General features: G+C 41.3%; 1 protein-coding gene across 5 annotated transcripts in view; it reads right to left on the bottom strand.

The window, feature by feature from the left end:
- The window catches only part of LOC101473452 (nck-associated protein 5), a 188,003-nt gene extending 162,001 nt beyond the window's left edge, over positions 1-26,002 (bottom strand). Inside the window, exons 1-2 of one of the 5 annotated variants that reach the window (XM_076880532.1) lie at positions 25,815-26,002; positions 11,804-11,906 (exon numbers count right to left, since the gene is read on the bottom strand). In XM_076880532.1, coding sequence (XP_076736647.1) covers positions 11,804-11,906; positions 25,815-25,933 — 222 coding nt within the window. In that variant the 5' untranslated portion in view covers positions 25,934-26,002. Of the gene's footprint in view, positions 1-11,803; positions 11,907-12,016; positions 12,034-25,814 lie in introns of those variants that run through there. The other 4 variants (XM_004562590.3, XM_004562588.3, XM_004562589.3 and 1 more) reach the window with 4 other exon arrangements.
- Positions 26,003-27,016: the final 1,014 nt, after the last annotated feature.

Here is a 27,016-nt window from a genome sequence, read left to right as displayed (position 1 = left end):
ACTCCCTATTTCAATAGAAAAAAGTAAATTAGCTTAAAACCTACACCAGCTTTGTATAAAATTCCACTGGACTCTCTTAATTCTTCATGGAATAGATTCAAAAAGGTGCTAGAAACAGACTTTGGTCCATGTTGGCATGACAGCACATCAACTGCTACAAATTTGCACATCCATGACCAGAATCTCCCCTTCCACAAACAGAATTGGCCTAATGGATAAGGCACTGGTCTCCTAAGCCATGGATTGTGAGTTAGGGTCCCCTCTGGGGAGATTTCCAGCAGAGTGGCACAGTGGGATCAAATTCATCTTCTGCTAGGATAGGACTTTTGGATAGCTGGCCTTAGAAGTTATTGTTGGAAGAAAACAGCTCATCATCATTTCTAGTACCTTGTTGGATTCCCATTTTGTCTTCAGAACTGCTTTAGTTCCTAATGGCAAAGATTTAACAAGGTGCTGGAAACATTCCTCTGAGATTTTAGTCCATGTTGACATGACAGCATCACATAGTTGCTGCGAGAATCTATTGGACTGAGATCTGGTGACTGTGGAGGCCATTTGAGTGGACTCATTGTCATGTTCATGACTCAAGTTGCTGTTGGAAGACGCCGTCAGAAGATGAGTACAAAGTGGCTGCACAGTGGACAACAATACTGAGGGAGCCTGTAGTGTTTAAACAATGCTCAGTTGGTACTAAGGGGCCCAAAGTGTACCAAGAAAATATCCCCCACACCAGTCTGATACTATTATCTTAATGTTGCTACAGAAATCAAGACCAGGTGAGGTTTTACCTATCTTGTCCTATTTTGGTGAGCCTGTGCAAATTGTAGCCTCAGTTTTAAAGCACCTGGTGTGGTCTTCTGTTGCTGTCAAGGTGCTCTTCTGCATAGCTTAGTCATAACAAGTGATTATTTATGTGACTGCTGCCTTCCCAAAACAGTATGGCCATTGTCGTGTGACCTCTGGCATCGACAGCAGATTTTCTCCCAGAAAACTAACTGGATATTTTCTCCTTTTTTTGGACCAATCTCTGTAAACCCTAGAAATTGGTGTGTGGGAAAATCCCTGCAGTTTCTGAAGTACACAGAACAGCCCATCTGACACCAACAACAATCCCACGTTTAAAGCGACTTAAATCACCTTTCTTCTCCACTGGCTCACTCATTCTGATGATTGGTTTGAAAATCTCTAAGCCACCTTGACCATGCCGGCATGCCTAAATGAATGGAGTTGCTGCCATTGATTCGATTTCTGCATTAACAGGTATACCTAACAAAGAGGTTGCAAAGCTTATATATTTTGAATACATATGTTATTTTACTGGATTCTTGTTTCATGAATAAATGGGGATATATGATTCAAGCTTCAAGCTTTGGTTATACAAGCACAGTTTGTGAGACTTAAAAAAATATAGATATGATTTTTTTTAAAAAAGACTAAATGTTGCATGACCAGGAAAAGCATAACTCCTTCAGGAAAGCTGTGAACATCTGATCTGGTCACACTTTTAAGTGTGGTATAAGGCATAACAGTGGCACAATCAAAGCCTTATGTGCAGTGAGACTGAAACAAATAATGTTTTCACCATCAATCTCCTTGAATAACTAATAATTTACTCCTAAAATGTGTGACTTGCTTATCTTGATAAACTTCCACTTGAGTCCAGAGTAAATTTGTGGACACAACGAGTGGTTTAACGTGTTTGATTGTGTGGGCAGATAACACTGGCTGATAGAGAGGAGACTGTCCTTTCTTTGTCTGTGCAGACTTCAGGCCTCTCAAAAGACCTCTGTTTTTCTGGCACTGGGCTCCAAAGAGGGGAAACCACAGGCTGAATAGAGATTGGTGCAAAGCGCTAATGTTTGGGGAACAACGCATGTGACTCTGACAGCACGCGGCCCCGCTATCAACTTTGATCTCACTCATGATTGGAAGAGGAGAGCTCATAATTGGCCCCTCAACTCAAAGGACACAAAGGATGGTCTCATTGGACGATGGATAATGGTGGTCCAATTACAAGGGCTGGCAGTGGGCCCTGGGCAAGAGGGGATGCACACAGAGCAGAAAACTCACTGTCACTACAAAGTAAAAACACTCTTTAATCAAACTGGAATGAACCCAAAAGCTTCCTCTTTTATTTTCCGACTGATTATTAAAGCGCCTTTGATTGTGCGATGAGCTATAAACCTTGAAGATAGCGCTGTTTACAATGTGGACCTAGGTTCAGCAGGCAAACTGCACGCAACTTGTGACACGGCTCAGAGATTTCAGTAAGGGGGCACTTGAGAGGTTTTCATGCCAAGCTGAGAATAAGCAGGTCATTTAGAAAGCCTGGTTCATTATCACCCAAAGCAAAACTAGGTTATCTTTTGTTGCTCACCTGAAATAAATCTCTAAACTGTACTTGAACCTCTGCTAAGAGCAATGAACTCATTTTCTGACATTATTTGATAAACTAGCTCTCGAGGACTAGAGTTGGAGACCCGTGATCTAAGTCAAGCTGCGCGCATGAGCATGCCCTGTCTGCAACATGCCTCTTTGCAATTGGTTACTCGATTAAGATTGTTGCCAAGTAGTTGTATTCTGATTGTTTTCCAAAATAAAAGCAAGATTGCTGAGCCATGTATAAAATTCCAACTAGATTACTATTTATTGAGGAATTTCTGCATTTCTGTTTCAAATCTATGAGGTTTTGGCTGGACTGTGATTGTAAGTAGTTAATGTAAGTTTCTGTTTAATACGAATTTCTCTGTCTGTAGACAGCAACAGATTTGCAACCTTTGCCATATTATTACAAACAGATTGTCAAGTAATTTCCGACTTGACCCCATTAAATCACAAACCGACAGCAGAAAGACTGTCTCGTTCTGTTTTATCACCATGTTCATACATCAGGGTTGCTTGGAAGCAGCCATTTCAAATATGAACAAGATTTCGAGTTCAATGCACACGATCCAACAGTCTCCAACCATGTTTTTTTTTTTAATCTGCCAGTGCCACAAAGTCATTTAACAGCCCGGCTACATCACTGTTCGCCTATTCCTAAGTGCAGGCCCCTAAGTGTATGCCTTGCACTAGGTTACTCAAGAGTATCCAGCCTACTATCCATATTCAAACCATTTGCAGTCATGAAACTGAAACTGTTGATTTAGGACGCCAGATGAGGATACCAGACTCACTTTTATACTTATTTATCTACAACCACACTTAGACATTCTTTTTTGGGTTATCAAAATGTATAACGTGTCTTTGTGAATTATCTGTCAGATTTGAAACGGTATATGGGTTTTTTTTGTATATGATGAAAAAAGAGACCCTGATGTTATAATGACTATCCACAAAATATTAAATAATTGCTTTAATAAAAACATAAGCTATCTATTAACATTAATATTCTTGTAACTTGGAGGTTGGAAAACCAGACGATAATAATTATTAAACCAATTTTACAGGCAGATGGAGGCTGTTTAGTCTTATCCACAGCGTGTGGTGGAATATGGGGGAAACCTCTGGATTTCAGACTGGAGTCTAGGGAAATGGCAAGGTTGTAATCGCTCATCATCAGGCACATGAGAGCAGAGACGTTCCCATGAGACAAGAGCAGAAAAACGCCGCTACTTCAGTCTCTCAAACTTGACGAGTGTCTCGGAGTTTGCTGGCTTCCCACACCCTGCGGCCCCGTGGCTACCCACGCGGTGAGCCCAGGTATGCACGGTATGTCACCTGGCAGCTGAGGAAGCTGTCAGAGACCCGGCCGGAGGCTGGTACACCCCTGCCGAGAAACTTCATTTAAGCACTCAAGGTAAAGTGTGTGAGACTCTGAGAGAAAGGAGCTTTCCAGTCCGAGAAGAAATCTTTTTTATGTAACTGGCTCCCACCCAAAATGTCCAATCAGCCTGGGCTTCAGAACCACACTTTACACCAGTTACTCAAGAATCAAGCTGACAGACTAAGTGAGCACTCGTCCCATGAGCCTGGCACCCTGTAATACACATGGCGTGAGAACGAGGCCCACGCTGGGGACGGCATTGTCGGTGGATTTCTACTGTATAATTACACTCAATTAGTTTGAGCTGCTCAGTAATAATATCAAACCTCTCCATTTGTCCGCCTGACGATGTGGGAGCCAATCAGATTAGACTGAGCATTTCTTCCCATCCAGCTAAAAAGCCTGCTCCCCTGCTTAGTTTTATGTCTCCATTCTGCATTGTAACAACCAGCTATAATAGGATGAGGGGGGAAGAAGGAGAGGAAATCCAGTCTTGCCTAGCGGACTCCACGCTGGCATGCCATCTAATTCATTTGCACTTAAATTTAGCATAAACCAAACTAATTTGTCTGTTTTGGGGTTTGTTTTGGGACAGTTTTATTGTCTTATTTTCGCCGTTGGGGAATGAGCCAACGAAACAGGCCAATACAACAACATGGCAGCAAATCAGCACGTAAAACACTTTATACGAGGAGGCGGCTTGACAAAAGCCAGGGGGATTTAGCTAAAATCCAAATACTTTGGAGATAAACAGGAAAGCACTACCACATGCTGTTTACTCAATACAACTCACAACTATGTAGCAAGCGTTTAATCAGTAATGTGGAGCACTTGATTATTAACCCTCCCCTGCGGAGTGTTTTCAATTTGGCCTTTTGTTATCAATTATCTCCGAGCATGATTGCACTGCTGCGCACATCATAAATGCTGGCAGGGAAAAGAGTGTGGAAGAGAAAACAGGGACATGCTCTCACCAGTTTAGACATCCTTGGCTATTACTTCACTGTTTTAGGAAATGCATTAGACACTACATTTTAGACAGAAGCACATGAGGGTCTTTTGTTTGGGTACAAGTGAGGAAGAGAATTGGCTTTAAGCAATTTCTGCAGACATGCACTAAAACAAAGCAAAGAAGACAATGATACTGAAGTGCATTTTTGGCAGTGTTGAGCATGTCAGGGGTCAGGTCCATTGTGATGTTCCTGTAAATCTCTTCTTTAATAAGCACCAGTTTGGTAGCGACCTCCTATAGATAGGGTTGGGTTGTAAATAAATTATAATAAATGGAAAAATAAGCACATTTTCAGAAACTAGATGCTACTTGTCAACGCATGTCTTGCAAAAGCTGAGCATTTGGCCCTCACTATCATGTTGATGTGACGAGCTCAGGATGTACCTGACGGAGAACCTGGGGATATTGCACAAACAAAAGCATACCCAGATTTATCTTCTATTTCACGCTAAATAGGACCATGGCTTACAAAATTAAAGGTACATTGTGTAAAATCTCACCAGTAGATGTGACTTGGAGATTGCAGTCAACTTTCTTACCCAACCCAATTCAAGTGCAGACTCCTACCATACAACCACTATTCATCTGTAGTGAGTTTAAGGTGTCAATTCGCTCTTTACCTCAGTCGGGTGTTCACATCTATTTACTTTGGAGGAGGCTGTAAAACTTGTGAAAGGAGTCTGATATGAGTAGATGAGTCAGTGAAGCTCACTTTTCACCGTTGACAGTGAAACGAAGGTGAGTTGCTGAAGATATAATTAACTTTTCTGTTGGTATGTGCTGCTGCTTTTGTCTGTGTTAGCCTCTGTTAGCGGCTGCTAGCCTCTGTTAGCTGCTGTTAGCCTCAGTTAGCAGCTCATTATTATGCATGTTAAAGAGCCCTGACTTCACTGACTGTATCTAACAACATGTTTTATGAAATAGGACTTGAAATGAGCGATTGAGACCACAAACTCACAAGGAACATATGGAAAGGAAGTGAAAAGTAGTGATTTTGTCTTAGATTCCTATACCATCATTCTTCCCCTGATGAAAATTAGAAATACTACAGGTTTAAAACACTTCAATTCTTAATTTCTATATCCATCTTTTATATGCAATCCCCTACTCCCTCAAGTCCAAACCAGATGGTTTCCCATGAATGTCAAGAGGTTAACCAGTTAAAACTAGGGCTCAATGCTATGAGGTAGTGATTACATACATGTGCTGTTGATTCAATTTGGCCTTTCATCTCAGGCTGAATATACAAGGTCTGTGTTGTTTCCAAAAAACAATTCAACAGTGAGACCAGGTGCACATAGGTGTGAGAGCGGGCAAAGCTCCAAGCAATCTGCCAAGTATTTTCAAAGTCAAAGTCAAAGTCAACTTTATTTGTCAATTCTGCCACATGTACAGGACATACAGAGAATAGAAATTTCGTTACTCTCAAACCCTAGATGAAATAGCAAATGAACATTTAAATATAAGAGAGTGATTAAAAAATGCAAATAAAATAATTAAAAAGTAAAAATTTAAATAAATACAATACAATTTAACAAGAAAGCTATGCAATATACAATATACAGTATTCAGGTAAGGGTAAATGACATTGAGTGTACATTGAGTGTTCTCTACATTCCCACTTTAGATGAAGTTTGTGTACACTGCTGAGCAGAAGCAATCACCGCTGTGATGACAGCAATTCAGGTGGGGCACTTTCACCAAAGAATGACTGGAACCAGATCAGGAATAGATTTGCATCGGCTGATAACCTCCAGCACATTTGGAGCTTCCTTTTGAATGAATCCCGTTTAAAGCCAGATTCACAGACTTTAATTGAAGGAACATATCTGTGCTGCACACTTACTAAATATATCCTAAACTCACCTGAACTGTAAAAGTTTTTCATTTGTGTGTTTTTAATTGAGATAAAATACAACATTAATGGTGTACAACAAGCAGCAACTCCTGGGTGAAGAATGGAAAAATAAAACCAATGCATATGTGCCAAAAGATGCAAAAAAAAAAAAAGCGGAGGGGGGCCCTTTAGCCTCGTTTCAAAAGCAAGTCAGTCCTCACAGATTACCACATTAAAATGCTCAGCTTTACAGCAGAAATAATTATGTTTACAGCCTGGTACAAACAGTTTTGTTCTCCATAGGTCATTTGTACATTCATGCAGCTGCACAAGGTGTGAGTTTGCTTATGACTCAACCGTTTAAGTGTTATTATGGTTATACATTAATGGAGGTATGGGCATTTTGAGTGATGGATGTGTAAGCTACTAGCTGTCTGCTACACATCCCCTCAGCTAATTGAATTAACTGAACAGGACTTTTCAACCTTGTTTGTCGTGTTGGTTTCTTTTAGAGTAAGTTTAATGCAGTTATCTGACAAATAACATAACTGATGTGCAGTTAGTTGTCTTTGCTCGAGCTTTTGTGAGTGTGTTTGCAGTGACTTAACACTAATTCCTCAGTTCACCTTTCCACTAATGATGGTCACATCTGGTCGCTGTTCAGCACCCTAAAATGAAACCTTGCACCCCAAAGGATACACAGGTATGAGTCCTGAAACATCATCAAACACAATCTTATTTTCAGCACCTCAATCCTCAGACATGATAATGAACCACACCAGTGTGTTAGACTCCACTGTGTTGGATAGACCTCTGACTGAGGTTCTGTGATGACCTACTTAAAGCTGGCTGGCTGCAGATAGCAGCAGCAGCTCACGGACCGTCCACGGCCGTCGGGCTCACCGTGCACGTCCCAGCATGACGAAGAGAGTCTCCTCCGCAGGCGGGCATCAAATGATAAAAATAAATAGAAGCACAGAATCAACCCAGCAACACAGCTGTTATGTAATTCAAATGTTGCCCCAGTTACTCGCGAGAGCTGCTGCTGCAACTCTGGGCCATCACTGAGCTACATAACCTGATGCAGATTATATAGTCCAACCCAGACTGTTACATGAATAAAATGCTGATAACAATGACTAAGACTCCACTCCTTGCACATGCATTTACAATACATCAAACACAAACATAATCAGAAAGACGGAAAAGCTCGAGCTCTGGACAGCTTTCAGCAAACAAACTCAGGAACATGAGTACAATGAGGAAACACGGCGCATGTGTAACTGACATTCAAGCCCTCTGATTGCCAAATTACCCACATTGACAGAAGCTAGGCCATGTAATCCATCCAAGAGGAGCAGACATAAATATTTTACCTGTTCCTCAGCTGACATATGGCATTTTGTCTTCATTTTTGTGTTGCTAGTGTGAACTGAAAAAGCCTTCGGGGGCGTCCCTCAAGTGGAAAATACATTTCATCATCACAGCAGGCCATGAAACTCAAGCTACTTTCTGCATGAAACATGGGTGTAATCTTACATAAAGGGGACAACTACTGGTCATCTCTCTGGGATTAATCTGCAGTCACACAACCAGCAGAGCCTGATTTTTCAAGTGACACAGAAGGAAAACGAGGGCATGAACGCTCATGCCTGTCGTCTGACGGAATGTCAGAAACCGCCTCTTGTGTTTTCTCAGATGCCTGAAAAAATAAATGTATCGGAGCCTCATATCCTCCCAGGAAAAGGAGTGTTTACAGGACTTAGTGGGTTTATCTGTGCCAGGGCCAGCTGGGCCACAAGGGCCATGGACAACATGTCCCACATCAAGCACTGGAAGGATAAAGACGCAGGTCGGCCTCGAACTGACTGACTTTCGGTCGAACAAAGCCTCATTTAACTAAAGGCATGACGGCATGGTCAATAGCAACGTGCAATATGTGCATATTTGAGTATTGAGCGACATAATAACCCTCTTCTTCAACTTCAAGATTTGCTCCACTTTTCATGGCATGGAATCAAATCTGCTGCAAACTGCCACCAGATCTACACTGGACATTTACCAAAAATGCTCCAGGCGTCTACATGTCCCACTACTAAAGCAACCCAGTGCTCCTTCTGCTCCTGCTGCCCTGAGTAGGAATAAATCATTAGAGAGAGAAGAAAATAGTTGAGTTGGAAAGAAGGAAACCAATAGGAGAAAACAAAGACACAAAGTGAGAGTGAAATTAACAACATACCAAAGGCAGAAAGAAGCCGATATATTTAATAAAAAAAAGGAGAAAGTGGGAAAAGGGAGAGAAAAAAATGCATGCATGGATAGTTGAGTGGGCAAATGTGAGCATGTTGAATCATAAAGCCATATCACAAACATGACCCAGATTCAGGCTCACAGTAAATCAGGCCGCTGTGTGTCCAATTTAAGCAATTAAAGCCACAGTGTGTCTCACATCAGCCCATATCGGCACGTCTGGAAGTTCTCTAAGGATCACACGTTCAGCGAAAAACAGACATCATCCAGTCATCGTGTGCTGTGTCAAAGGAAGTTACATATTCACAAAGCTAAACCGCGGTGAATAAATGATAAACCAGGAAGTGTCTCGCCTTCCTAAGAGGATTTAAGTGTGTCACCACAGTGAATCTTCGACATCCTCAACTCTCAGTTTAAGAAGTAAATTACTGACAGACTCAAAGGTTAATGCCAGAGAAAATCAAGACCGTTTTCTGAGGAGCTACTTTTTCTTAATTGTCTAATTTACATTGTTGTATATCACATTCTTTCAGTCACAGATTTTCCTGCATTTCCTTGATTAGCAACAACGATTCAGTGAGGACAGTGACTGTGGACATCTGGATGTGAAGTGACTGTAAAGGTGCTGCTGGGGTTAAAACACCGACTGTTATGTAACGTCGTGTTAGATGTATTCATGGACAGATAAAAAGTATGGAGGGCCATTTAGTTTAGTTTGGCATAAATATAATTTTTTGAAAAAAGGAATTATTCATCTCATAATTTCATTTCTGTAACTTTTATTAAGGTTTTTTTTTCTATACTTCTACATTTATTCCAGGCTATATTGTTTCTTTCAAAGTTTATTCATTTATTTATTTATTTTTAGTTACTTATGCATTTCCCATTTATTTCTATATTCTTACAATATTTTGTTTGTTTAATTCTCAATTTTATTCATTTCTTTATCAATCTATGTACATTTCTCTAATTATTTCTATCAATTTTTTATTTATCACTTATTCCATTCAATTTCTTTTTAAATTCTCCTCTATTTTTTACATTTCTAAATATTTTTCTTTTCTTTTTTATTATTGTCTTAAGTATTAATTTCCATTTTTCTATATTTAGATGCTACTAACAGTGAGCATAAGTGCATAAACACTAAAAGGGTCATTTTAGTCCGTTGCTAGGTGGTTGCTAGGCAACATGTTGACATTAAAATATATCATACATAAGCCAAGTTTTGAGCATATGAATTCGATTTTATTATTGTGAAGTTAAACACAACACTTTTATAAGGTTTTATAGTTGCACAAACACTAATAAAGGGTCATTTTAGCCCATTGGCAGGTGGTTGCTAGGTAACATGACAATGTTACAAAATATCATACATAAGTCAAGTTTTGCATATATAAATTAGATATAAATTAGATATTACTATCATGAAGTGATGCAACGCTTTTATAAGGTTTTGTAGGTGCCTAAACACCAAAATTTGTAATTTAAGAGTGGCAGGTGGCACACATCACAATATGTGATATAGATAAGAACCTTCAGGGGTCTAGGATGTATTTCACACCTCAACTCCTTAACAGGTGAGAACAGTTTGGTTTAATTTAAGTTTGTCCCCAAAGTAACAGACGCATACATAAAGACGTATAAATAAACTTTTCTTTCTTCCAGGGTGTATTTATATTTACTTAAATTCTACTTATTTCTGTTTACACTTTCACCATTTCTTGTCGTCCAAAGAAAAGACTGTAAAATTACAGAAATCAATAGCATGTTCACTGGTTTCTCCTGTACGGACTCTAAGGACTGAGGCTCTCTTGCAGGTCAGGAGTAGGTAAAGAAAGGTCAGCAGAAAGCTATAAAGTCAGGTCAAGTCAATAGAGTGTGTAAACATGTTTCGACTTCTTTAGAGACTGATGGTCTGTAACGCAGGCAACAAACTACAAATTAAACCCCTGACCTGCAGCATAAGCATGCATACGTTATTTAACGGCTTTACAGCGTTTCGGGGTTTGTTTTTTGTTTAATTGGTTAGTCACATGGACAAACTGCAGCTTTAAACATTTGCCATTTCATTTGCAACAAACGTGTTCTTGATGACTTCATCACTTCCTATATCTTCATGCTATTTTAAGACTCTTTGATTTATTATTTCCTGCGCAGTGACCGTACTGTATGCACCGAAGGGAAGGGGGGGTAAGCTTCTCTTCTCCCATGCAGACACAACACAGCAGGCAGTTAAAGGCTGCACTTGACATTCCAAAGAGGCTCTTTCGAGCAGATTCACCTTCAGTTAACCCTGAGACAAAACAAGTTTCCACTCCTGTGATTTGCAAGAGCGGCCCGGCATAAAGATAAGCCTGTCAGTCACCGGTGGGCAAAGAGTGTTTCACAAACAGTCATGGCAGACTGTCCTTTCTCACTTCTGTTTGACACGTGGGTGTGTTTATGCACTTGGGGGAAAAAATTAAATCTCGGTGTAGCTTTGACATTCTTGCAAGCTAATTAATCTCAGTCTGTAAAAGGCTTAACATCACATTTTTGTGCTCAACAGTGAATAAAAGAGGGTCATGAATGGGAAAGATTTGAAGACAGGAAATGAAACATTTTTCATTCCCACCAGATTGAATAAACAAAAACAGAGCAGGTATTTACCATGAGCACCGCCAACTGCTTCGTGGGAAATGCAGTCCAAACAAACCACAAGCAATGGTAGCATGGTCCCAAAAGCAATACCCACACAAAACTCACTCACAAAGGTTTAACAGTGCGATTAAAGGAAAAAGCAGCCACTGCTTTGAAAATTGAAATATCAGCAAAAAATATTTATTTCATGTGAATTACCACTATAATCTTAGGCAATAGCCAATAAATACTGTCCACTTCCTGACCGAGTTAATAGTCTAACAAAATAACACACTGACGGTGTTTAGGAATGACTTACCAGTATGTTGCTGTCAAGAGACAATCTCTTTAACTGTTCTCTCCTCTCCAGCTGTCTGTTCATGCTTCCGCTGCCCTGCAGTGATCCATACACCTGGACAGTCCTTCAGGGAGGGGAAAGGGGCGGAGTGGAGGACAAAAGGACAGTGAAAAAGTCAACAAGGAAAACCTCATATCAGGTGGGTCGTATTTCCGCTGTTACGAGGGCTTTCACCTTTTACAGTGAGATCAAAGTCCAAGTTAGGAGCTGCACAGTCCAGTCACACACTATCCCTTCCCCCTTATTTGTGTAACGCTTCATTCGGTCTCTGTTGCCGTACTTTCAGCCAAAAGCTGACAGGACACTGGGATCACAGTGTTCCTGTTAGCCGTGTCTTACCGCTTGCTCTCGGCGTCACCCAGGCATCCCACCCTCTACCCCAACCCCAAACCCCAATCTACAGCTCTTTGTTTTTCTAGGCCTCTCCAAACAGCGCTGGGAACCAGTCCGACCTGGCCTGACTGAGGCCACAGCAGAAGATAAACACTTCACTTCACGCATACTACTCCTTTACAAAGAACTACGGTTTTACACTCACTGCGGTGGTGTACAGAGTAAGTATACCACTTCCCCATTGGTGAGCATGTGGTCAAAGGTCAGCTGTTGGATGCCTCGGGGTCAGACACAATGTCAGTGCAACTCAACTTGCTCTAATGTTATGTAGTTAAGGCAAAGGTTGAAATTAAACTAAAGAATACAGGTAATTATGTGGATTGCATTTCATGTAAAAAAAAAATGGTTAGCATTAAATGTGGCTATGACGCACTTTCCTTATTAGTTATTAGTCTGCAGTGATAGATCTAAATCTCATTTAGATCTAGATCTACAGTCTCATTTATTTAAAAAAAAAGAAAAAACCCTCTTAGCCATCTGTCTCACAGGCCTAAACACCAGTTGGCAACCCCCCAGCAAAATATAATCACTTAAGAAAAATGTGTGTTCTTCAACCGGTTGGTGACTAGTTACTGGAGGTAGCTTTTGCTAGCTGAAATCGGTCCCAAAGAGGGTGTTGCAGCAAAAACCTTGTGATTGCTTTAATTGCAAACTGATTTTCAAGGTTACCCATAGTTTGCATGAATGACACCAACTTGTCTTTAAATGCTCACCATTTACTTGCCAAGCATTGGCAAAACTATGATAAGTGTATTTGCAGACAAGTTAGTTTCTTACATACAATCTAGAGGCAATTGCAAGAACCTACTAATTAACTGTATTAATTATATTAATTCTATTATTAAAGATTAGGCTTTATCACTACCTATTAGCTAATAAGGAAAGTCTTTGCTGAGGCCATAAATAATGTGAGAAGTAGGGTTGTTTTCTCATAGACCTTTATGCAACATGACTTCTTTTTCCAGCCAGGAGTTGCCCCCTGCTGCCCATTAGGAAAATTGGAATTTAAAGTTGTATCCTGGTTTCAGGTTGCATTCATCTTTTCTATGCCCATCTTTTCTATGCCCACAGTGACTGCAACTCTGATATGGTTTAGATAATTTAGCATTTAATAAGGTTTACAATTACTGACCAAATCAGCTACAACTGGGGAAAGCCCTGTGTACCTCTTTGTGACCAGTTTCATGCCAGCAATCTTGAGCAACCACTCACCTACTGGTTAGGAAATTCACATTTTTCCATTGCAAACAGAGGTCGCCAAATGACTGAGGCCTTGTAATATGGCCACCCTGTGTTAAACAAGCTGCTTTCCAATTCTGTGAGCATGCAGTGTCCTTGGTTTTCAATCAAATAGCTGATAGCTAAAAGGTTCAACTCAAAACCTCAGAAGTAGCTGAAAAGTGGTGACACAATTGTTAAGTCTACCTTTTACATGGTGGATTTGGTTTAGATCATAGTTAATATCATACTTGAGAAGTTCAGAATAGGCCGAACTTGGAAAAGGCATTTATGAAATTTATAAGGTAAATCTACAGTCCTGCTCTGTATCACGATTTACTAGGTTCAGAGTTTAGGTGATATGTGCTTACCCTCCTCACAAACCTACTTATGCAACAAACAAACCCTTTTGCATCCACTGCAGGCGCTATCCGTTACACCCTGTCTAAAGCTTCAGCAGCATGACTGCACTTGTCAAATATGCCCACACATCAACATGACATGTTCCATCCACTGCCAATCTGTTAAGTCCAAACTTATCGACATGAAACATCAGGATCAGCCGCTGCCTTTTCATCCAGATCTGATCTTATATTTTGAAACATGATACTGTCCCTTTCTGCCCTATTTCTGAACAGCCCTGGGCAATCAAGTGTAGCGGGAATTTCTCTAATCAGCAAACAGGATGTGAAATGCTCTGTCTTTAATGACACAGAAACATCAGACTCCTGACCGTCTCACTTACTCTGGCTTTGTGATGACTAATTGTGAAAGTGTTTTGCAACAGATGAAATGATGGTCTATGTTTAGCATGCATTTTAGTTTGGTCTATTTTCTCCTGGAGATTAGGAGAGGAAGTAAATCTTCCCTTGGATTCAGAGATAGGGGGTTATAGGAAATTGAGAGTAAATGATTAAAATGGATTACAGCACAGCGCTTGATTACACAGACCCAACAAAGAAACCATGGATGGCATTTTCCTTTGGGTGTACAGTGTGAGGGATGAGGCAGTGGATCGATGGGAAGTGATTAAGATGAAACAAACACCTTACAAGCCACATATCAGGGACATTGAGATAAAGGCAGGCAATAAAACACTGGAACACTGCTACCTTTGACATTTAAACAAACCGAATGATGTTTTGTCTTAGTGCTGTCAGTTGCCCTTAGTACCAGGTAACATTCAGTAACAGCTCAGAGAACAAAATGGATCAAAAAAAGCATATTTAACACTGATAACAAGAGAAAGTGGAACATTGTTACAATATATACAGTTATAAAGTTAAGCACATAAACACAAGTCAGGGGCTGTACAATTAACTGAATTTAGTCTAGATCATTTTCTGGCTTCTTACTTACACTTAAAAGCCAGTGGAAACCTTTTAAGCGATGAGGACATGTACATCGTGGACAGGAATGCGGGTTTGAGTGGGAAGTCATCAAGACCATTTATGTGAAAGGGGGACAATCATCTCTGAACTGAGGAGGGGGCTTAAGAGTACATCTTTCACCATCTGACAATGTTGTGATTGCAGCCATTCCCCAACTCTCTGTGAATGGTACTCATGGTCATTGATCAATTGTCATGAGCGTTTGCATATCAATGATCATGTAACTGACCTCAAAGCCCAGTGTTCATTCAATGGCTCTAGTTTCAGTCATTACGCAAAAGTACTGTTTATAAGGTTGGAGAAACCTGCAGGCAGCTGAGACTGAAGAAGTCACTTGGATGAGTGACGAAGCCTTTCTCCCACAGAAAGCGCTACGTCCAGATAAACAGAATCAACTTTCTGGTATTTCGTCACCTGCATGATTGAGCATGTATCACGACAATTTTTGGCTTTGATCAAAACAGTTGAGCAACACTGCAAGTTTGCAAAGCAAAGGCAAATCACACTAAACTTGTAAGCTCTTGTAGGGATGTGTGTGTGTGTGATTGTGGGGCTTGTAGTGAAAAAGTGCTACATAACAACAGGTTCATGTATCAACAGTGGAAATTCGTTCAGGTAAGGTTTTATGATACGGCCCGCAACTAAGACCCCTTACTCACGCAACTTGCATTGTCAGACATTCCTCTGTCACTCCTTTTCTTTAAATGTGTGAACAGAACAAGCTGCTTTGATGAGGCTGTGACAGGATATGTTTTCTGTTTGTGTGATCTAGATTTTACAGCATTACACAGCTATCACAAGGAAGACGAGTTAGTCTGTAATTGCTTTGGTTTGTTTCGTCGGCACTTCTTAAAGAATAATAGTTGGCGATGAAGTGTGAAATACTTCCAAGCCTCGATGATAGAGTGTAATCCTGGGCTCTACAGTAAAGAACTAATCAATATCTCATCCATTAAGCATTCACTGGGCAGATGTGGTGCTCATGGAAGCATGGAAATCTGATTGCTGCTGAAAGTTACGGCCGTGGCCGCCGTCTGTAAAAGTCAAAGCCATGGCCAATTTTCCTCAGACGACAGACTTGTTGACTGTCGACCGATCGTTCGTATTTCTCGGTTGCTTGGTTTTAAAGGAAATGAAACACTTGGGGTCTGTTGGCCATGATGAATGCTCTTTTAAATATGGATTGACAAACAGTAGTTTTGGACGAGCTATTAGAGATACAGACATTAGAGTAACTCAGTCTCCATCTACATAATGTGATTTTCTCCTGCGTTTAGCTGAAGTTATACTTCATATTCCAAGAACTGACACCACTTTGCAAGCATTTATGACAATCCAGGGGCCTCTCTGCAACTGTCCCGCCTCCCTCCTCATTCCCCGTGATTTACACCTAAAGCAATTACTGATATGTTAAACTGGACTAGTGTTGACCTACGCAAAGTGACACGCGTCAACGCCTATAGTCCACACGGCCCCCAGCCAGTCGGCAACCAAGGCAGTGGGATGGAAAGGATATAATCAAAGGAGGCCAGGAGGACGCTGACATCTGGGAGTCTTTGTGCTGTAGGCCTAATTAGATGCCAGGGTGAGGGAAGGAGGGAGGAAAGGCAGGATGGTGTGTGCATGTGTGTGTTTGTGTACAACACAAAATGGGGGTTGTTTGAGGTGGGAGTCGTTTTTTAACATCTGCTCCAGGAACAAGAGAGGACCCAGCTGAAGTCACAGAGCCCCAGACAGCTCTGAAACTACAACAGGGATAATGTGAGGGGATAACAGCTTAATGATAACACTTAAACCCATTGAGAGATCGCTGTACAGAAAACAGCCTCGTGGATAAATGGCAATAACAAGCCCAGATTGTCCATGAATATGGATCGTCATGGCTCCGGTTTGATACTGTTCTTTTGTAAGGTGGGATAAATTAGGCAGCTGTGCATTTATTGCAATCACTGGCTTTTTTTTTGTTACTGGCCCTCTTAACTCTATTGCAGGGCTGAATAATCATACAGTAAAGGGACCTCCTGAAGAAACACTGTTGCTCCACCCTCTGGCTTTTGATTCGTAAGTGTTACAGAGATCACACTCTGCCACAAGTGACAATACCGCCCTTTGTACCTAGTATAGTAAGGCATTCTCCCACGCATATTCTCGCTTCGCCACAAATAAGAAAGTCCTTGTCGTGGTTGGTTTAAGCAGGGGGTGGCCTGAACTTTGGCACTCGCGCAACAAAACATTTAACTGAGCAATGGGAAATTATTTCCCCCTCCCTTTATGTATACAGTATGAAGTGGTTTAGTCACGGGTTATATAATAAATTATATGATAAATAGTGGAGCAAATACATGTAAGCCTATATTTAAATGGCCATCTGGAGCCAAAGATTAGCAGTATGGGGGCTTTTTTGTATAATTAGTGGAAACCTTTAGGTCTTGGAAACAAAAGCCTCTTGGCCAAATGGTAACTCTGAACTCTGTGATCAATACCCCAAAATGGGGGGCAGGGGTGCCAGGAAGTGCCAGGGCCTGAAAATGGATGGTAGTGGTGGTGAGGGGAGATTGGACATTGATTGGTGCACCCCCCTTTTGCCCCAGGAACCAATTCATTTTTGTGTCTGTACCCTGTGCGCTGGCTTGAATTAAGGATGGGGGGTGGCTGAAACGGGGTCAGCACAGAGGCATCCCCTACGGTCCACAGCCTAGTTCTCTTTATTTTTCTTCTTCTTCTTCTTCTGAATGATCCATCCGGACTGCCATGTCCGCTGCGACTGAATGAATGAATGAATGACCGGGGAGAAGATTATACGTTTGAGCCTTGCTTTTAATTTGCTGCAGTGGGAGGGTAACGTTTTGGGAGTGGGGGCTGCTATTACTTTCCATTCATGGGGGAGAAAATTGAAGCATGCGAGTGCCTGATTTGGGGTTTTTAATGTGTGGAGAGAGAGCAGCACAGATGGCCTGTGCTGATCGGATGTTTTGAGTCCCTCTGCTGGCCGGCCTGTCTCATCCTGCCTCTGCATGTGTCCCGGTACAGTTGGCACAACCTAACGTGGAATTACAGCGTCTGAGGGTCCCAAACAATAGGCCGTATTTTACACTGGCCTGTTGTTGCTGTCATGCTCTAAGGAAACCAATCATTAAAATGAATGTTTTGTCTAAATGTTGTATAGCCTCTGCCACGGTATATCAGTGTTTAGACTGTGCTGGTAATCAGGTTAAGTGAGGTGAGTATTTATCATGTGGGTGTGAAGATGTGAGGCTTATTGCCAAGGCTAACAGGTCAATGTAACACGCTCTTTAAAATGAATACTGATAATCCAGGCGAGGGATGATTCGCATACGCTTTATGCTTGCTTGTGAAACCATGATTATGTTCTTTCATTTTAATCTTATACGAGGAGGCCAGTCTCAGCATGCGCATGTTTATCAGCACCGAGATTATGCGGCATGAGCATGTGTGTCTCCTTCTGGCACTTAAACTAGATTATTAGAAAATTATGGGCTTGTGTTGAAGGTATGGAAAGGATTTGTAATGCACATGTCTGCATAACTGTGTGCAGGAAAGCATGGTTATTTGCTTAGGCCTTTAGTTCTCAATGTCATTATGATTGCAAAGGAACAAGGACAGCCTATGCATAACTGAATAAACAGCCTACGTCCTTTGAACACAGTGAGAATGACTACAGCTGGCGAGGCCGAGTGAAGACAAACTCGATTAGAGCTGCAGTTTATTTTCATTTTCAATTTACCTTACTAATATGGAGGCCCTAAAGTGTCATAATAATTTTGAAAGTGTGTGGTTAGTCATAAGCTGTGTCCCAAAACGTCGGCTGCATCCGTCGGAGGACTTGGCCTTCGCGGCCTACGTGGGCCGGGTCCTTCGAAGACCAAGAAGGCTGGAAGTGTGAGACTGTGAAATGGGACGGTCTAGCCTTCAGATTTGCGTCAACGCTGTCTCGGTGGAGTTTAATAAACTCGGCCGTCTGCTCCTTGCTATCTAAAATATAACAGGACACTGGCGTAAATTCTCGACTAGGGATGGGTACCGGTGTCGTTCTGACATAAACGGTAGTAACCAGACCGAAAAGCAGCGCACATTTCGGTGCTTTATTTCGGTGCTTTTTTTCCTGAGCTGTGATACACTTTAGATTCTAGCCAATCATTTTACGTTTCCGAGGATAGTTGGCGGGGCCAGGTACGTACGTTCTGTTAGAGCAGAGCTACAGATTAAAAATGTCCAAGGCGAAGCGGTCAAAAGTCTGGCTGTACTTCATAGCAAAATATGCAAACTCAGCAGCCTGCAACAAGTGCTTTAAGCTGATACTTTGATACTGTCAAAGGAGGTAACACCTCAAATCCGATGAAACACCTGGCGACGCATAGCGTTTTTTTTAAAAGCCCAGAAATGCGTTGTATTTGATAGCTTGCTGCGAGACCTCACACCGAGCACATCTACTGCGGGTGGGTTGCCTGTTATGCAACATCCCCCAAAAACACGAAGAGGAGAGTCCTGGCCCCTAGTCCTGCCAGTGTAGCAGAAATGATGACGGATGATGGTGGCAGCAGCAGCCGTTCTTCTCTGCGTGAGTAGCTAATTTACGTTGAGTAGGCTAACCACGTTATTACATTAATGCATGTAAGGTGAACTAGCAAACATCATCATAGCTACATGCGGCTGTCTTCTTGTTTGATGGCAGATGCTCCCTTCACCCTGGCTAAAAAGGCTAAAATGACCAAAGAAAAAGTGGAAAACAGTTAAACATGAGAGGTTTAGGACAAAGTTTGTGTTTTTTCCATTGTTTAAGCACTGCTTCCAGCCAAGAGTGATACCATATATGCCCCATAGCTGCAGAAAATGCTAACATTGTTATATTTTTACAAAAAGCAGCTGAACATGAGAGGTTTTTGGACCAATTTTGTGTTCTCCATTCTTTAAGCACCGGTTTGAGCACCGTTTGAGCACCGGCACCGTTTCAAAAGTACCGTTTTGGCACCGGTATCGGATAAAACCTAAACGATACCCATCCCTATTCTCGACCATCTCATACTTCTGTTTAATCAGTTTTCTGTTTGACGTTTATTCAGCTGTGTGAAAACCAAGGAAGAACCCACCCAATGGATTAATAAAGTTTTATTTAATCTAATAATCTAATAACTTTGATCTCAGTCAAACCGATTTACTCCAGAACATATAAAACACAGAAAAAAGCCCAACAATTAAATTTTTAAGTTATCCGAGTGACTTTTAAATCATGTTTAACCTGAGTAGCGAAAGACAGCGGGGTCTGAAACGATGAAGCCGGGAGTCCGCTGCTCTCGCCGGCTCGAGTGACCATTGAACCCCCCGGCTTGCTATCGAGCGGGTGGGTAACAGACGTCTCCGAAAACATCGGCGCACTTTTGCAAATATGCGATGTCTTGATAAACCGAGCTGATATTTGAAGTTTACACAGCTACTTTCTCGTCTGAAAATATGTTAAAAGTTTATTTTGTGACCCAGAAAGATTAATAAGAGTAATTTTAAAACTTAGTAGCGGCCGCCATTATTGGAAACTGAAATTGGCTGGGCCGTGCTATGAATTCTGGGATATGGTGGGCCACGAAGGACACACCCGACCCATCCTTCAAATTCGGGGAAATGAAGGACGCATTTGTCGGCCGCATTTGAAGGAGTCGACGAATTGGGACAGCCTTCGTCGCCTGGCTGTGACGTAATCGGCCTTCAAATGCGGCCTCCGGAGGATGCATCCAGCATTTTGGGACACAGCTACAATGTTGTGTACTATCTTCACACAAGACAAAATAGTTTGTGGGTTTGTGACAATAATTATATTTATTAATAAATACACTAATAAATACACTTTGCTTATGGGCAACATAAATACTAATCATGTTTTTGACTGACATGTACAGTTGTGGTCAGTAGTTTACAGACACTCCTCGTGAGCATGAATGTCATGTTAATTTGTAATTTGGGGGGTTTTAATGGTTTTAAAAGCAGACTTGTCCAGTATCAGCACTGTGGGTGTTGTACCGGACTATCCATCTATGTTCCACCCCTTACCTATGACCATGTGATCTGGGTAACAGTAATAGTAATAATAATAATTAGCAGCCAAAATGAGTTTCCTTCGTAGGGTGGCTGGCTTAGAGACAGCTGATGTGGTTGGAGCATCTGGTTAGGATGCCTCCTGGGAGCCTCCCTTTGGAGGTTTTTCTGTGAAATTGGGAAGAAACCCCAGGCTAGACCAAGAGCACACTGAAGAGAATGTATATCTCATCTGGCATGGGAGCACCTCGGGATCTCCCAGGACGAACAGTAAAGTGTTGGTGGGGAGAAGGACATCTGGAAATGTCAGCTTTGCCTGCTACCACCCACAGACTGCGCAAAAGATGGCCACCATGACCTCACCCACTGGTTTTGGACTCCACTTTCTGATACGTCAAGGTTAGCGTTTTGGCCGCCCCCACGTTGGTTTTTGGAGCCAGAAGTTACCTTATATAGATAATTTATAGCTTGGTCACCAATCTACAACTAACAAAACAGTAGAATTTAACTCACCAAAACTGAAGTACAAACCTCTGAGGTGGCCACAATATCTGTAAGATTTTGGAGCTCCAACACTACATACACGGTGACTAGATGTATGGATATCCCATAACTCCAAATCCATTTACTCTCATGGCATGGCCATATTCAACCCAAAACTCCAACACATTTCTCCAACAAGCAACAATGAACAAACTGAATCTTTTGTAACGGTGTTCCACTAGTGTGTATCTGAAATCCCCATGCTAATGTTGTTCCTGTATGATCACAACAATGTTGGTCCATGATCAATATTGCAATTGACCAATCAATGGTTTGATAGTGATAGTTTTAATAGCATTAGGCTAATACTAGCTTAATGCTCAGCTGTCATAGGTCAGTTGCAATGTTGATCCTGGACCAACATTACTATGATGGTGTACGAATGACACCAACATGGCGATATTTTAGATCATGCCAAATTTCCAATTAGGGTGAGAGTGGAAAATTCCACCAGTAAAACTTTACCCATAGGATGAGTCTTCAATAATCCGGTTAAATGCAAGAGCCCAAAAAGATATCAAGAAACATTCACAAGATTCAGTCCAAATCAGACAAGAAAACACCTCAGAGCACCATACACTGCAGATCATTTAAATGCATCTTCAAGGGCAAATAAAGTTTATTAAAAAAAAAAAAAAAGAAGTAACATCTAAGTCCTCATTTAAGCCAGGATATTTAGTGGCCTATAATTTATAAATCCAAAAAGCTTCCCTTTGGTTATGGAGCCCTGGTAAATTATTTCATCGTATTGAAAGAGGAATGTGGTTAATTCCAATCGCTTGTACTGTAGAAGAGTTACTATTATGAAAGTCCAGGTAGTGTTTAGCCTTGGACTCATTAATGTTACTTGTGTGTATGGCATATTTGTTTTCCGCTAACCTGACCTCCAACCTCCAATCTTTTTGTTCTACCAAAGTAAAAAGAGAGCAGACTAGCCCCACCAGACTCAGGTCAGGACATCTGTCATTCAAGCCATTCCACTTACTCAGTTATCCAGCTGGATCAACCAGCCCCTCTCTCAGGCTACGTCCACACTAGCCCGGATAGATTTGAAAACGGCATTTTCATCTGAAAAACATGTTTTCAGTTGTTTTCAAAGAGTTCCGCGTCCACACAAAAACAGCCGAAAACGCTGACGTTGCCGTTCCGCGCATGCGTGAAACGCAAGACAACTCGACCTGTGTCATTTCCCTCTGCCATTTATTTACATTCCGGCTCTTTGAACCGTGGCGGCGAAATGGCAAGACAAAGCATGTTACCACTTGGGTTAAGTGGTCACATGACTGCATCATGACCAACATGCGTCACCGTTTTCCAAAGTCTGCATTTTCGAGTGTCCACACTGCGATGGGACAGCTCTGTTTTGAAATGTATCCGTTTTCGAGAGCGTTTTCCAAACGCTGCGTTTTTCCTTGGGGAAAACACCATCTCAGTGTGGACGGGAGGGCAAAACAGAGAGAAAATGATGCGTTTTCAAACAAAAACGCATTAGTGTGGATGTAGCCTCAGTCTGGTCCTGCCTGAGATTTTTTGCTATTAAAAGGGAGGTTTTCCTTCCCACTGTTACCAAGTGCTTACTGATAGGCGGTCATCTGATTTTGGGCTTTTCCTTGTATTATTGTTGGCTCTTTACCTTACAGTATAAAGTAAAGCAGTAAGGCTGTGAAGCTGATTTTTAATAATGTACAATTTAGCATTTGAACATGGGAGTTTATGGCAGACTACTCGAGTGAGAAGAGGAACTACCACTACTTCACTAGCTCAGTAAGATCCCAGTTTACATAAAATTATTACTTGGGTAAGATGACTCATTCATATGACAAATACATATTTTGTGCGCAAGATAATGCCTGGTAAAGACCAAATGAAAACTTCTTTCCACAATAAGTTGATAAGATTTTGCACACAAGATGTAAGAAATCCACCTTTTGAGATCCCATGGGCTAAAATAGCTTCTTGTTTCATAAATCAACAGTCCATAGCTTACAAGTGTTCAGTTCTATCAGATGTAATCTAGAGCAGATTTTGGATATTCAGAAGCTGGAACCAGCAAATGTTGGCAGTTGTCTGCCACGTTTCTGCCAAACGCTCACAGGCAAGGACAGCGTGACTAAGGGAGAAAAAACAATCCTGTATATTTAATAAGTAAGGAACAAACGGAGCTCCTCGTTATGCTTTTAAGCTGTAACTCAGAGGCATTTGTAAATCATTTGGTGTGCAATAACCAGACAGATTTTTGACACCTAGTTCTGCATTTTTAAACAGGGCTGTGCTTATATTTTCACTCGCTTTGCTCCAGTTCTGTCTCAATGTGGAGTCCTCCACATTGTGATGTTATTTATTCATACCATTTAATGATACATTTTACAGAATTTGCATGAAGCCTTCACAGTCGGGATGCTTCTTTGAAGATTGTATTAATATTTGACTTAGCCTACTTGTTCACTAAAGATGAGCTTGGCTGAGAAGACTGACAAAGCTCGTGTACTTTGCTTTCATTACTTCCTAAGTAAAATTGTGCCAAGTGAGATGTCTTTCTCAGTCACTTACAGTAACAAAGACTGTGCCCGAACCTGTCTGCCCTCTTTAGTCAGTGGTATTTAGCAGGCAATTTAATGTGGGGGTTTAAAAAAAAAAGGAGGGAGGGGTCGGAGGTCTGTCGGAGAGAAAAAAGAAAAACAATGACTACAATGTCGTCATCCTGTTCATGAGGGGAGTCCCTGCAATTATCCCACCAGATGCGTAGGACATTTTACATACACATCCTGGAAAAAAAAAAAAAGTTAACTGAACATCCTGCTGGGGGACTTGCAGCGTGCTTCAGCAGCGTGACTCTCCACTGAACTCTCTCATGATAGTGCTTCAGGTAGAAAAAAAGCCAGAAAAATATTCTCCAAAGGCCCAGTAGTGATGCAGCATGCCAAGAGAGGGCAGAGGAATTTTCCAAGCGTTATCAAAATACACAACTGTGCCCCCTTCTCAGCTTGGTATGCGAGCATCATGCGATGGGCAGCTTGCTGAAAAACTGAACACATGCATTTCATCAGCAGGCTTCTGCTGACAGCTTGAGAAACAACAGCGTTTTTGTGCATGTTTATCTATGCGGATGTTTTCCAATGTGCATTTTCTCTCAAAGAAGGATGTGAAAACCAAACACATTCATGTCTTTTTATGAGTTTATCACTTTTTGTTTTTAGGCTAATTTGAGCTGTTTACAGTAATGATTAGTCTGCTTTACGTTACATAAATTCCACAAATATATATTATAAAAATGCTTTTTAAAATGACAGTTGTAATAAATGTAGACTCTTTGTAAATCTGCTTGAGCTAGTTGTAATCAAGCAATTTTAATATTTCAGAATTAAATTAAACCACCTCTTTGATATTGTTTTATTTAAAAAACAAACAAACACAGTAATACAAGCCTTTATATCTATTTGCACACCAACATCTAGCAATTTTACATATCAGTAATTTCATATTTTTAAACATCACAAAAAATATTGTAAAAAACAACTTTACTAGCTCTTTCTTTAGCTAAATGATTTGCCAATTAGCGCATTGCTAAAATGTTACTAAACATGTTTTGATCTAAACAGCATTTTTATTTTAGCTTGACATTCCTCGCTCAGCTAATTATCCTAGCTACAAATTAGCTAGCCTAGTTGCTAATTGCATAGGCTAATTAATAGACTAGCTCATTTGTAGCAAGATGCTAACCTGAAATTTTGACTTCCCAATAGCAAAAAGCAGTTCTCAAAAGTGTATTTATTTTTATTTCATTTTGAAAAAAAGAAGAAGAAGAAATTAGCCAATTACTAATACGGCTACATGCTGGGTGGCAAATAAGTAGTGGATAGCAATCACAGATTCAACTGGGCTTACTTACAAAGCTAATTAGCTTAGTAAATAGCTGGCTAAATTTTGTTCTGAAATCTTGAAATTGCTTCTTACAACCAGCTAAATCACAAAGCATTTACATTTTTGGGGTTTCAGGTACTAATTACAAGTTAACTGGCCTTTTTAAAACTATTTTAACTACCTTTCCACAGACTTTGCATTAATTTGCATAATATAAGACAGAGGAAACATTACTGTAAATACTATAATTAGCCCATAAAAGCTCAACTGTCAGCTTCATGGATTAATCTTGGAGTTTTAAAGTAAGAGTTCCATTTAAATGAATAAAAACAACTGAAAAACAGCAAAATAAAAAACTTTCATGTTGCAGAGCTACTATTACTACTACAGGAGAAAACAATACAAATTGAGTTAAACATCAAATTGGCACTAGCTGATATTAGTCAGCTAGCCCAATGAAGGTTTAAACTGCTCAGTTTCCCATAATGTCAGAAGACAAACAAGCAGGAATCCAAACTTACTCTGCGCCAGCCGGATCCTCTCCACTCAACAGGTCTGCAGCTCCCAGACTGTCAGGAGTGTTTTGGCTAGGAAGACAACCTGATGATGTGGACCTTTCTTTGATGGCAGCTGAAAACATGCTGTTGTAAATTCCCCTGGAAGTGTTGCACAGAGGGGGGGGAGGAGGGAAGTCACACACACAAACACACAACACTATCTGTGCTGCCAGCTCTGGAAGTCTGCAGCAACACCCAGTGAGACTTGTAAATAGAAGGGAGGGAGGGTGGTGGTGCTGGTGCTGGTGCAGGAGGGAGCTGGGGAGGCGTGGTGGGGCGGGAGGATAAGGAGAGTGAGGAGAAGTTCCACATTACATCAGCAGCAGCTGTTGACAGGCCTGCGTTTATTAACTAACTGCCAGGGCCGGAGGAGTCACACCACACAGAGCGCGCCCTTGCACACACACACACACACACATACAGAAATGTGCAAACACATGGATGGTTCCTCAGAATATAAAAGAGAAACACTATACTGCTGGGAAGCTCTTAAAGAGGAGCTTCTTTCCCAGGATTCACCTCTCTCTGCTTGGCTTTCAGGTGTTACCTGTCATGTGTTTACACTGGCTGCGAGACTTGCTGACTGGACTGGAAGAGCTGTTTGCCTGACTCAGACAGCAGTAATGGCATTACTGCAAAGAGAGGCCTGCTTCTGCATTCCTCAAGTGTCTTGGCTTGGCGGACTCCCCAGCCTCTTAGCTCAGCCTGTATTTCTCTCCCTCCCCTTCCCTGCCTCTCTTTCCTTCTCATTTAAATGGAGGCACATGACTCTCGGTTTCACTGCCAAGTATACTTCTCTGTGCCGGCCGCGAGCCACCACCAGCACTCTGCTTTTCATTGCCCTCTCTGCAGGGCACTCCTCAGAGAGTCTGCATTCCTTCGCTGCCACCCATCCGAGGCTCAAAGAGCAGCCCTGCCACTTGTATTAACCTCATCTCTCGTGCTATATCTCCTTAAATTCGGTTTGTTTTACTGATTTTTTGCAGGATGCACCAAAAACACAAAGTGCATTTGCTTGAAATAAGCCGGGGTTCCATGTTTTTCAGCACGACCGCCCACCGCTTCTCATCCCTAACCGCTGTGAACAAATGGTCTGCTTTCAGCCCGTCTCTGCTACATTCCTTGCGGTCTCAAATGCAATAATTTCTGCAGCAATTCCATTCTGT

The sequence above is a fragment of the Maylandia zebra genome, linkage group LG23 (assembly GCF_041146795.1).
Source record: "Maylandia zebra isolate NMK-2024a linkage group LG23, Mzebra_GT3a, whole genome shotgun sequence".
NCBI lineage: Eukaryota > Metazoa > Chordata > Actinopteri > Cichliformes > Cichlidae > Maylandia > Maylandia zebra.
Note: the sequence above shows the minus strand (reverse complement) of the source record. Positions and strands in the feature narration are given on the sequence as shown.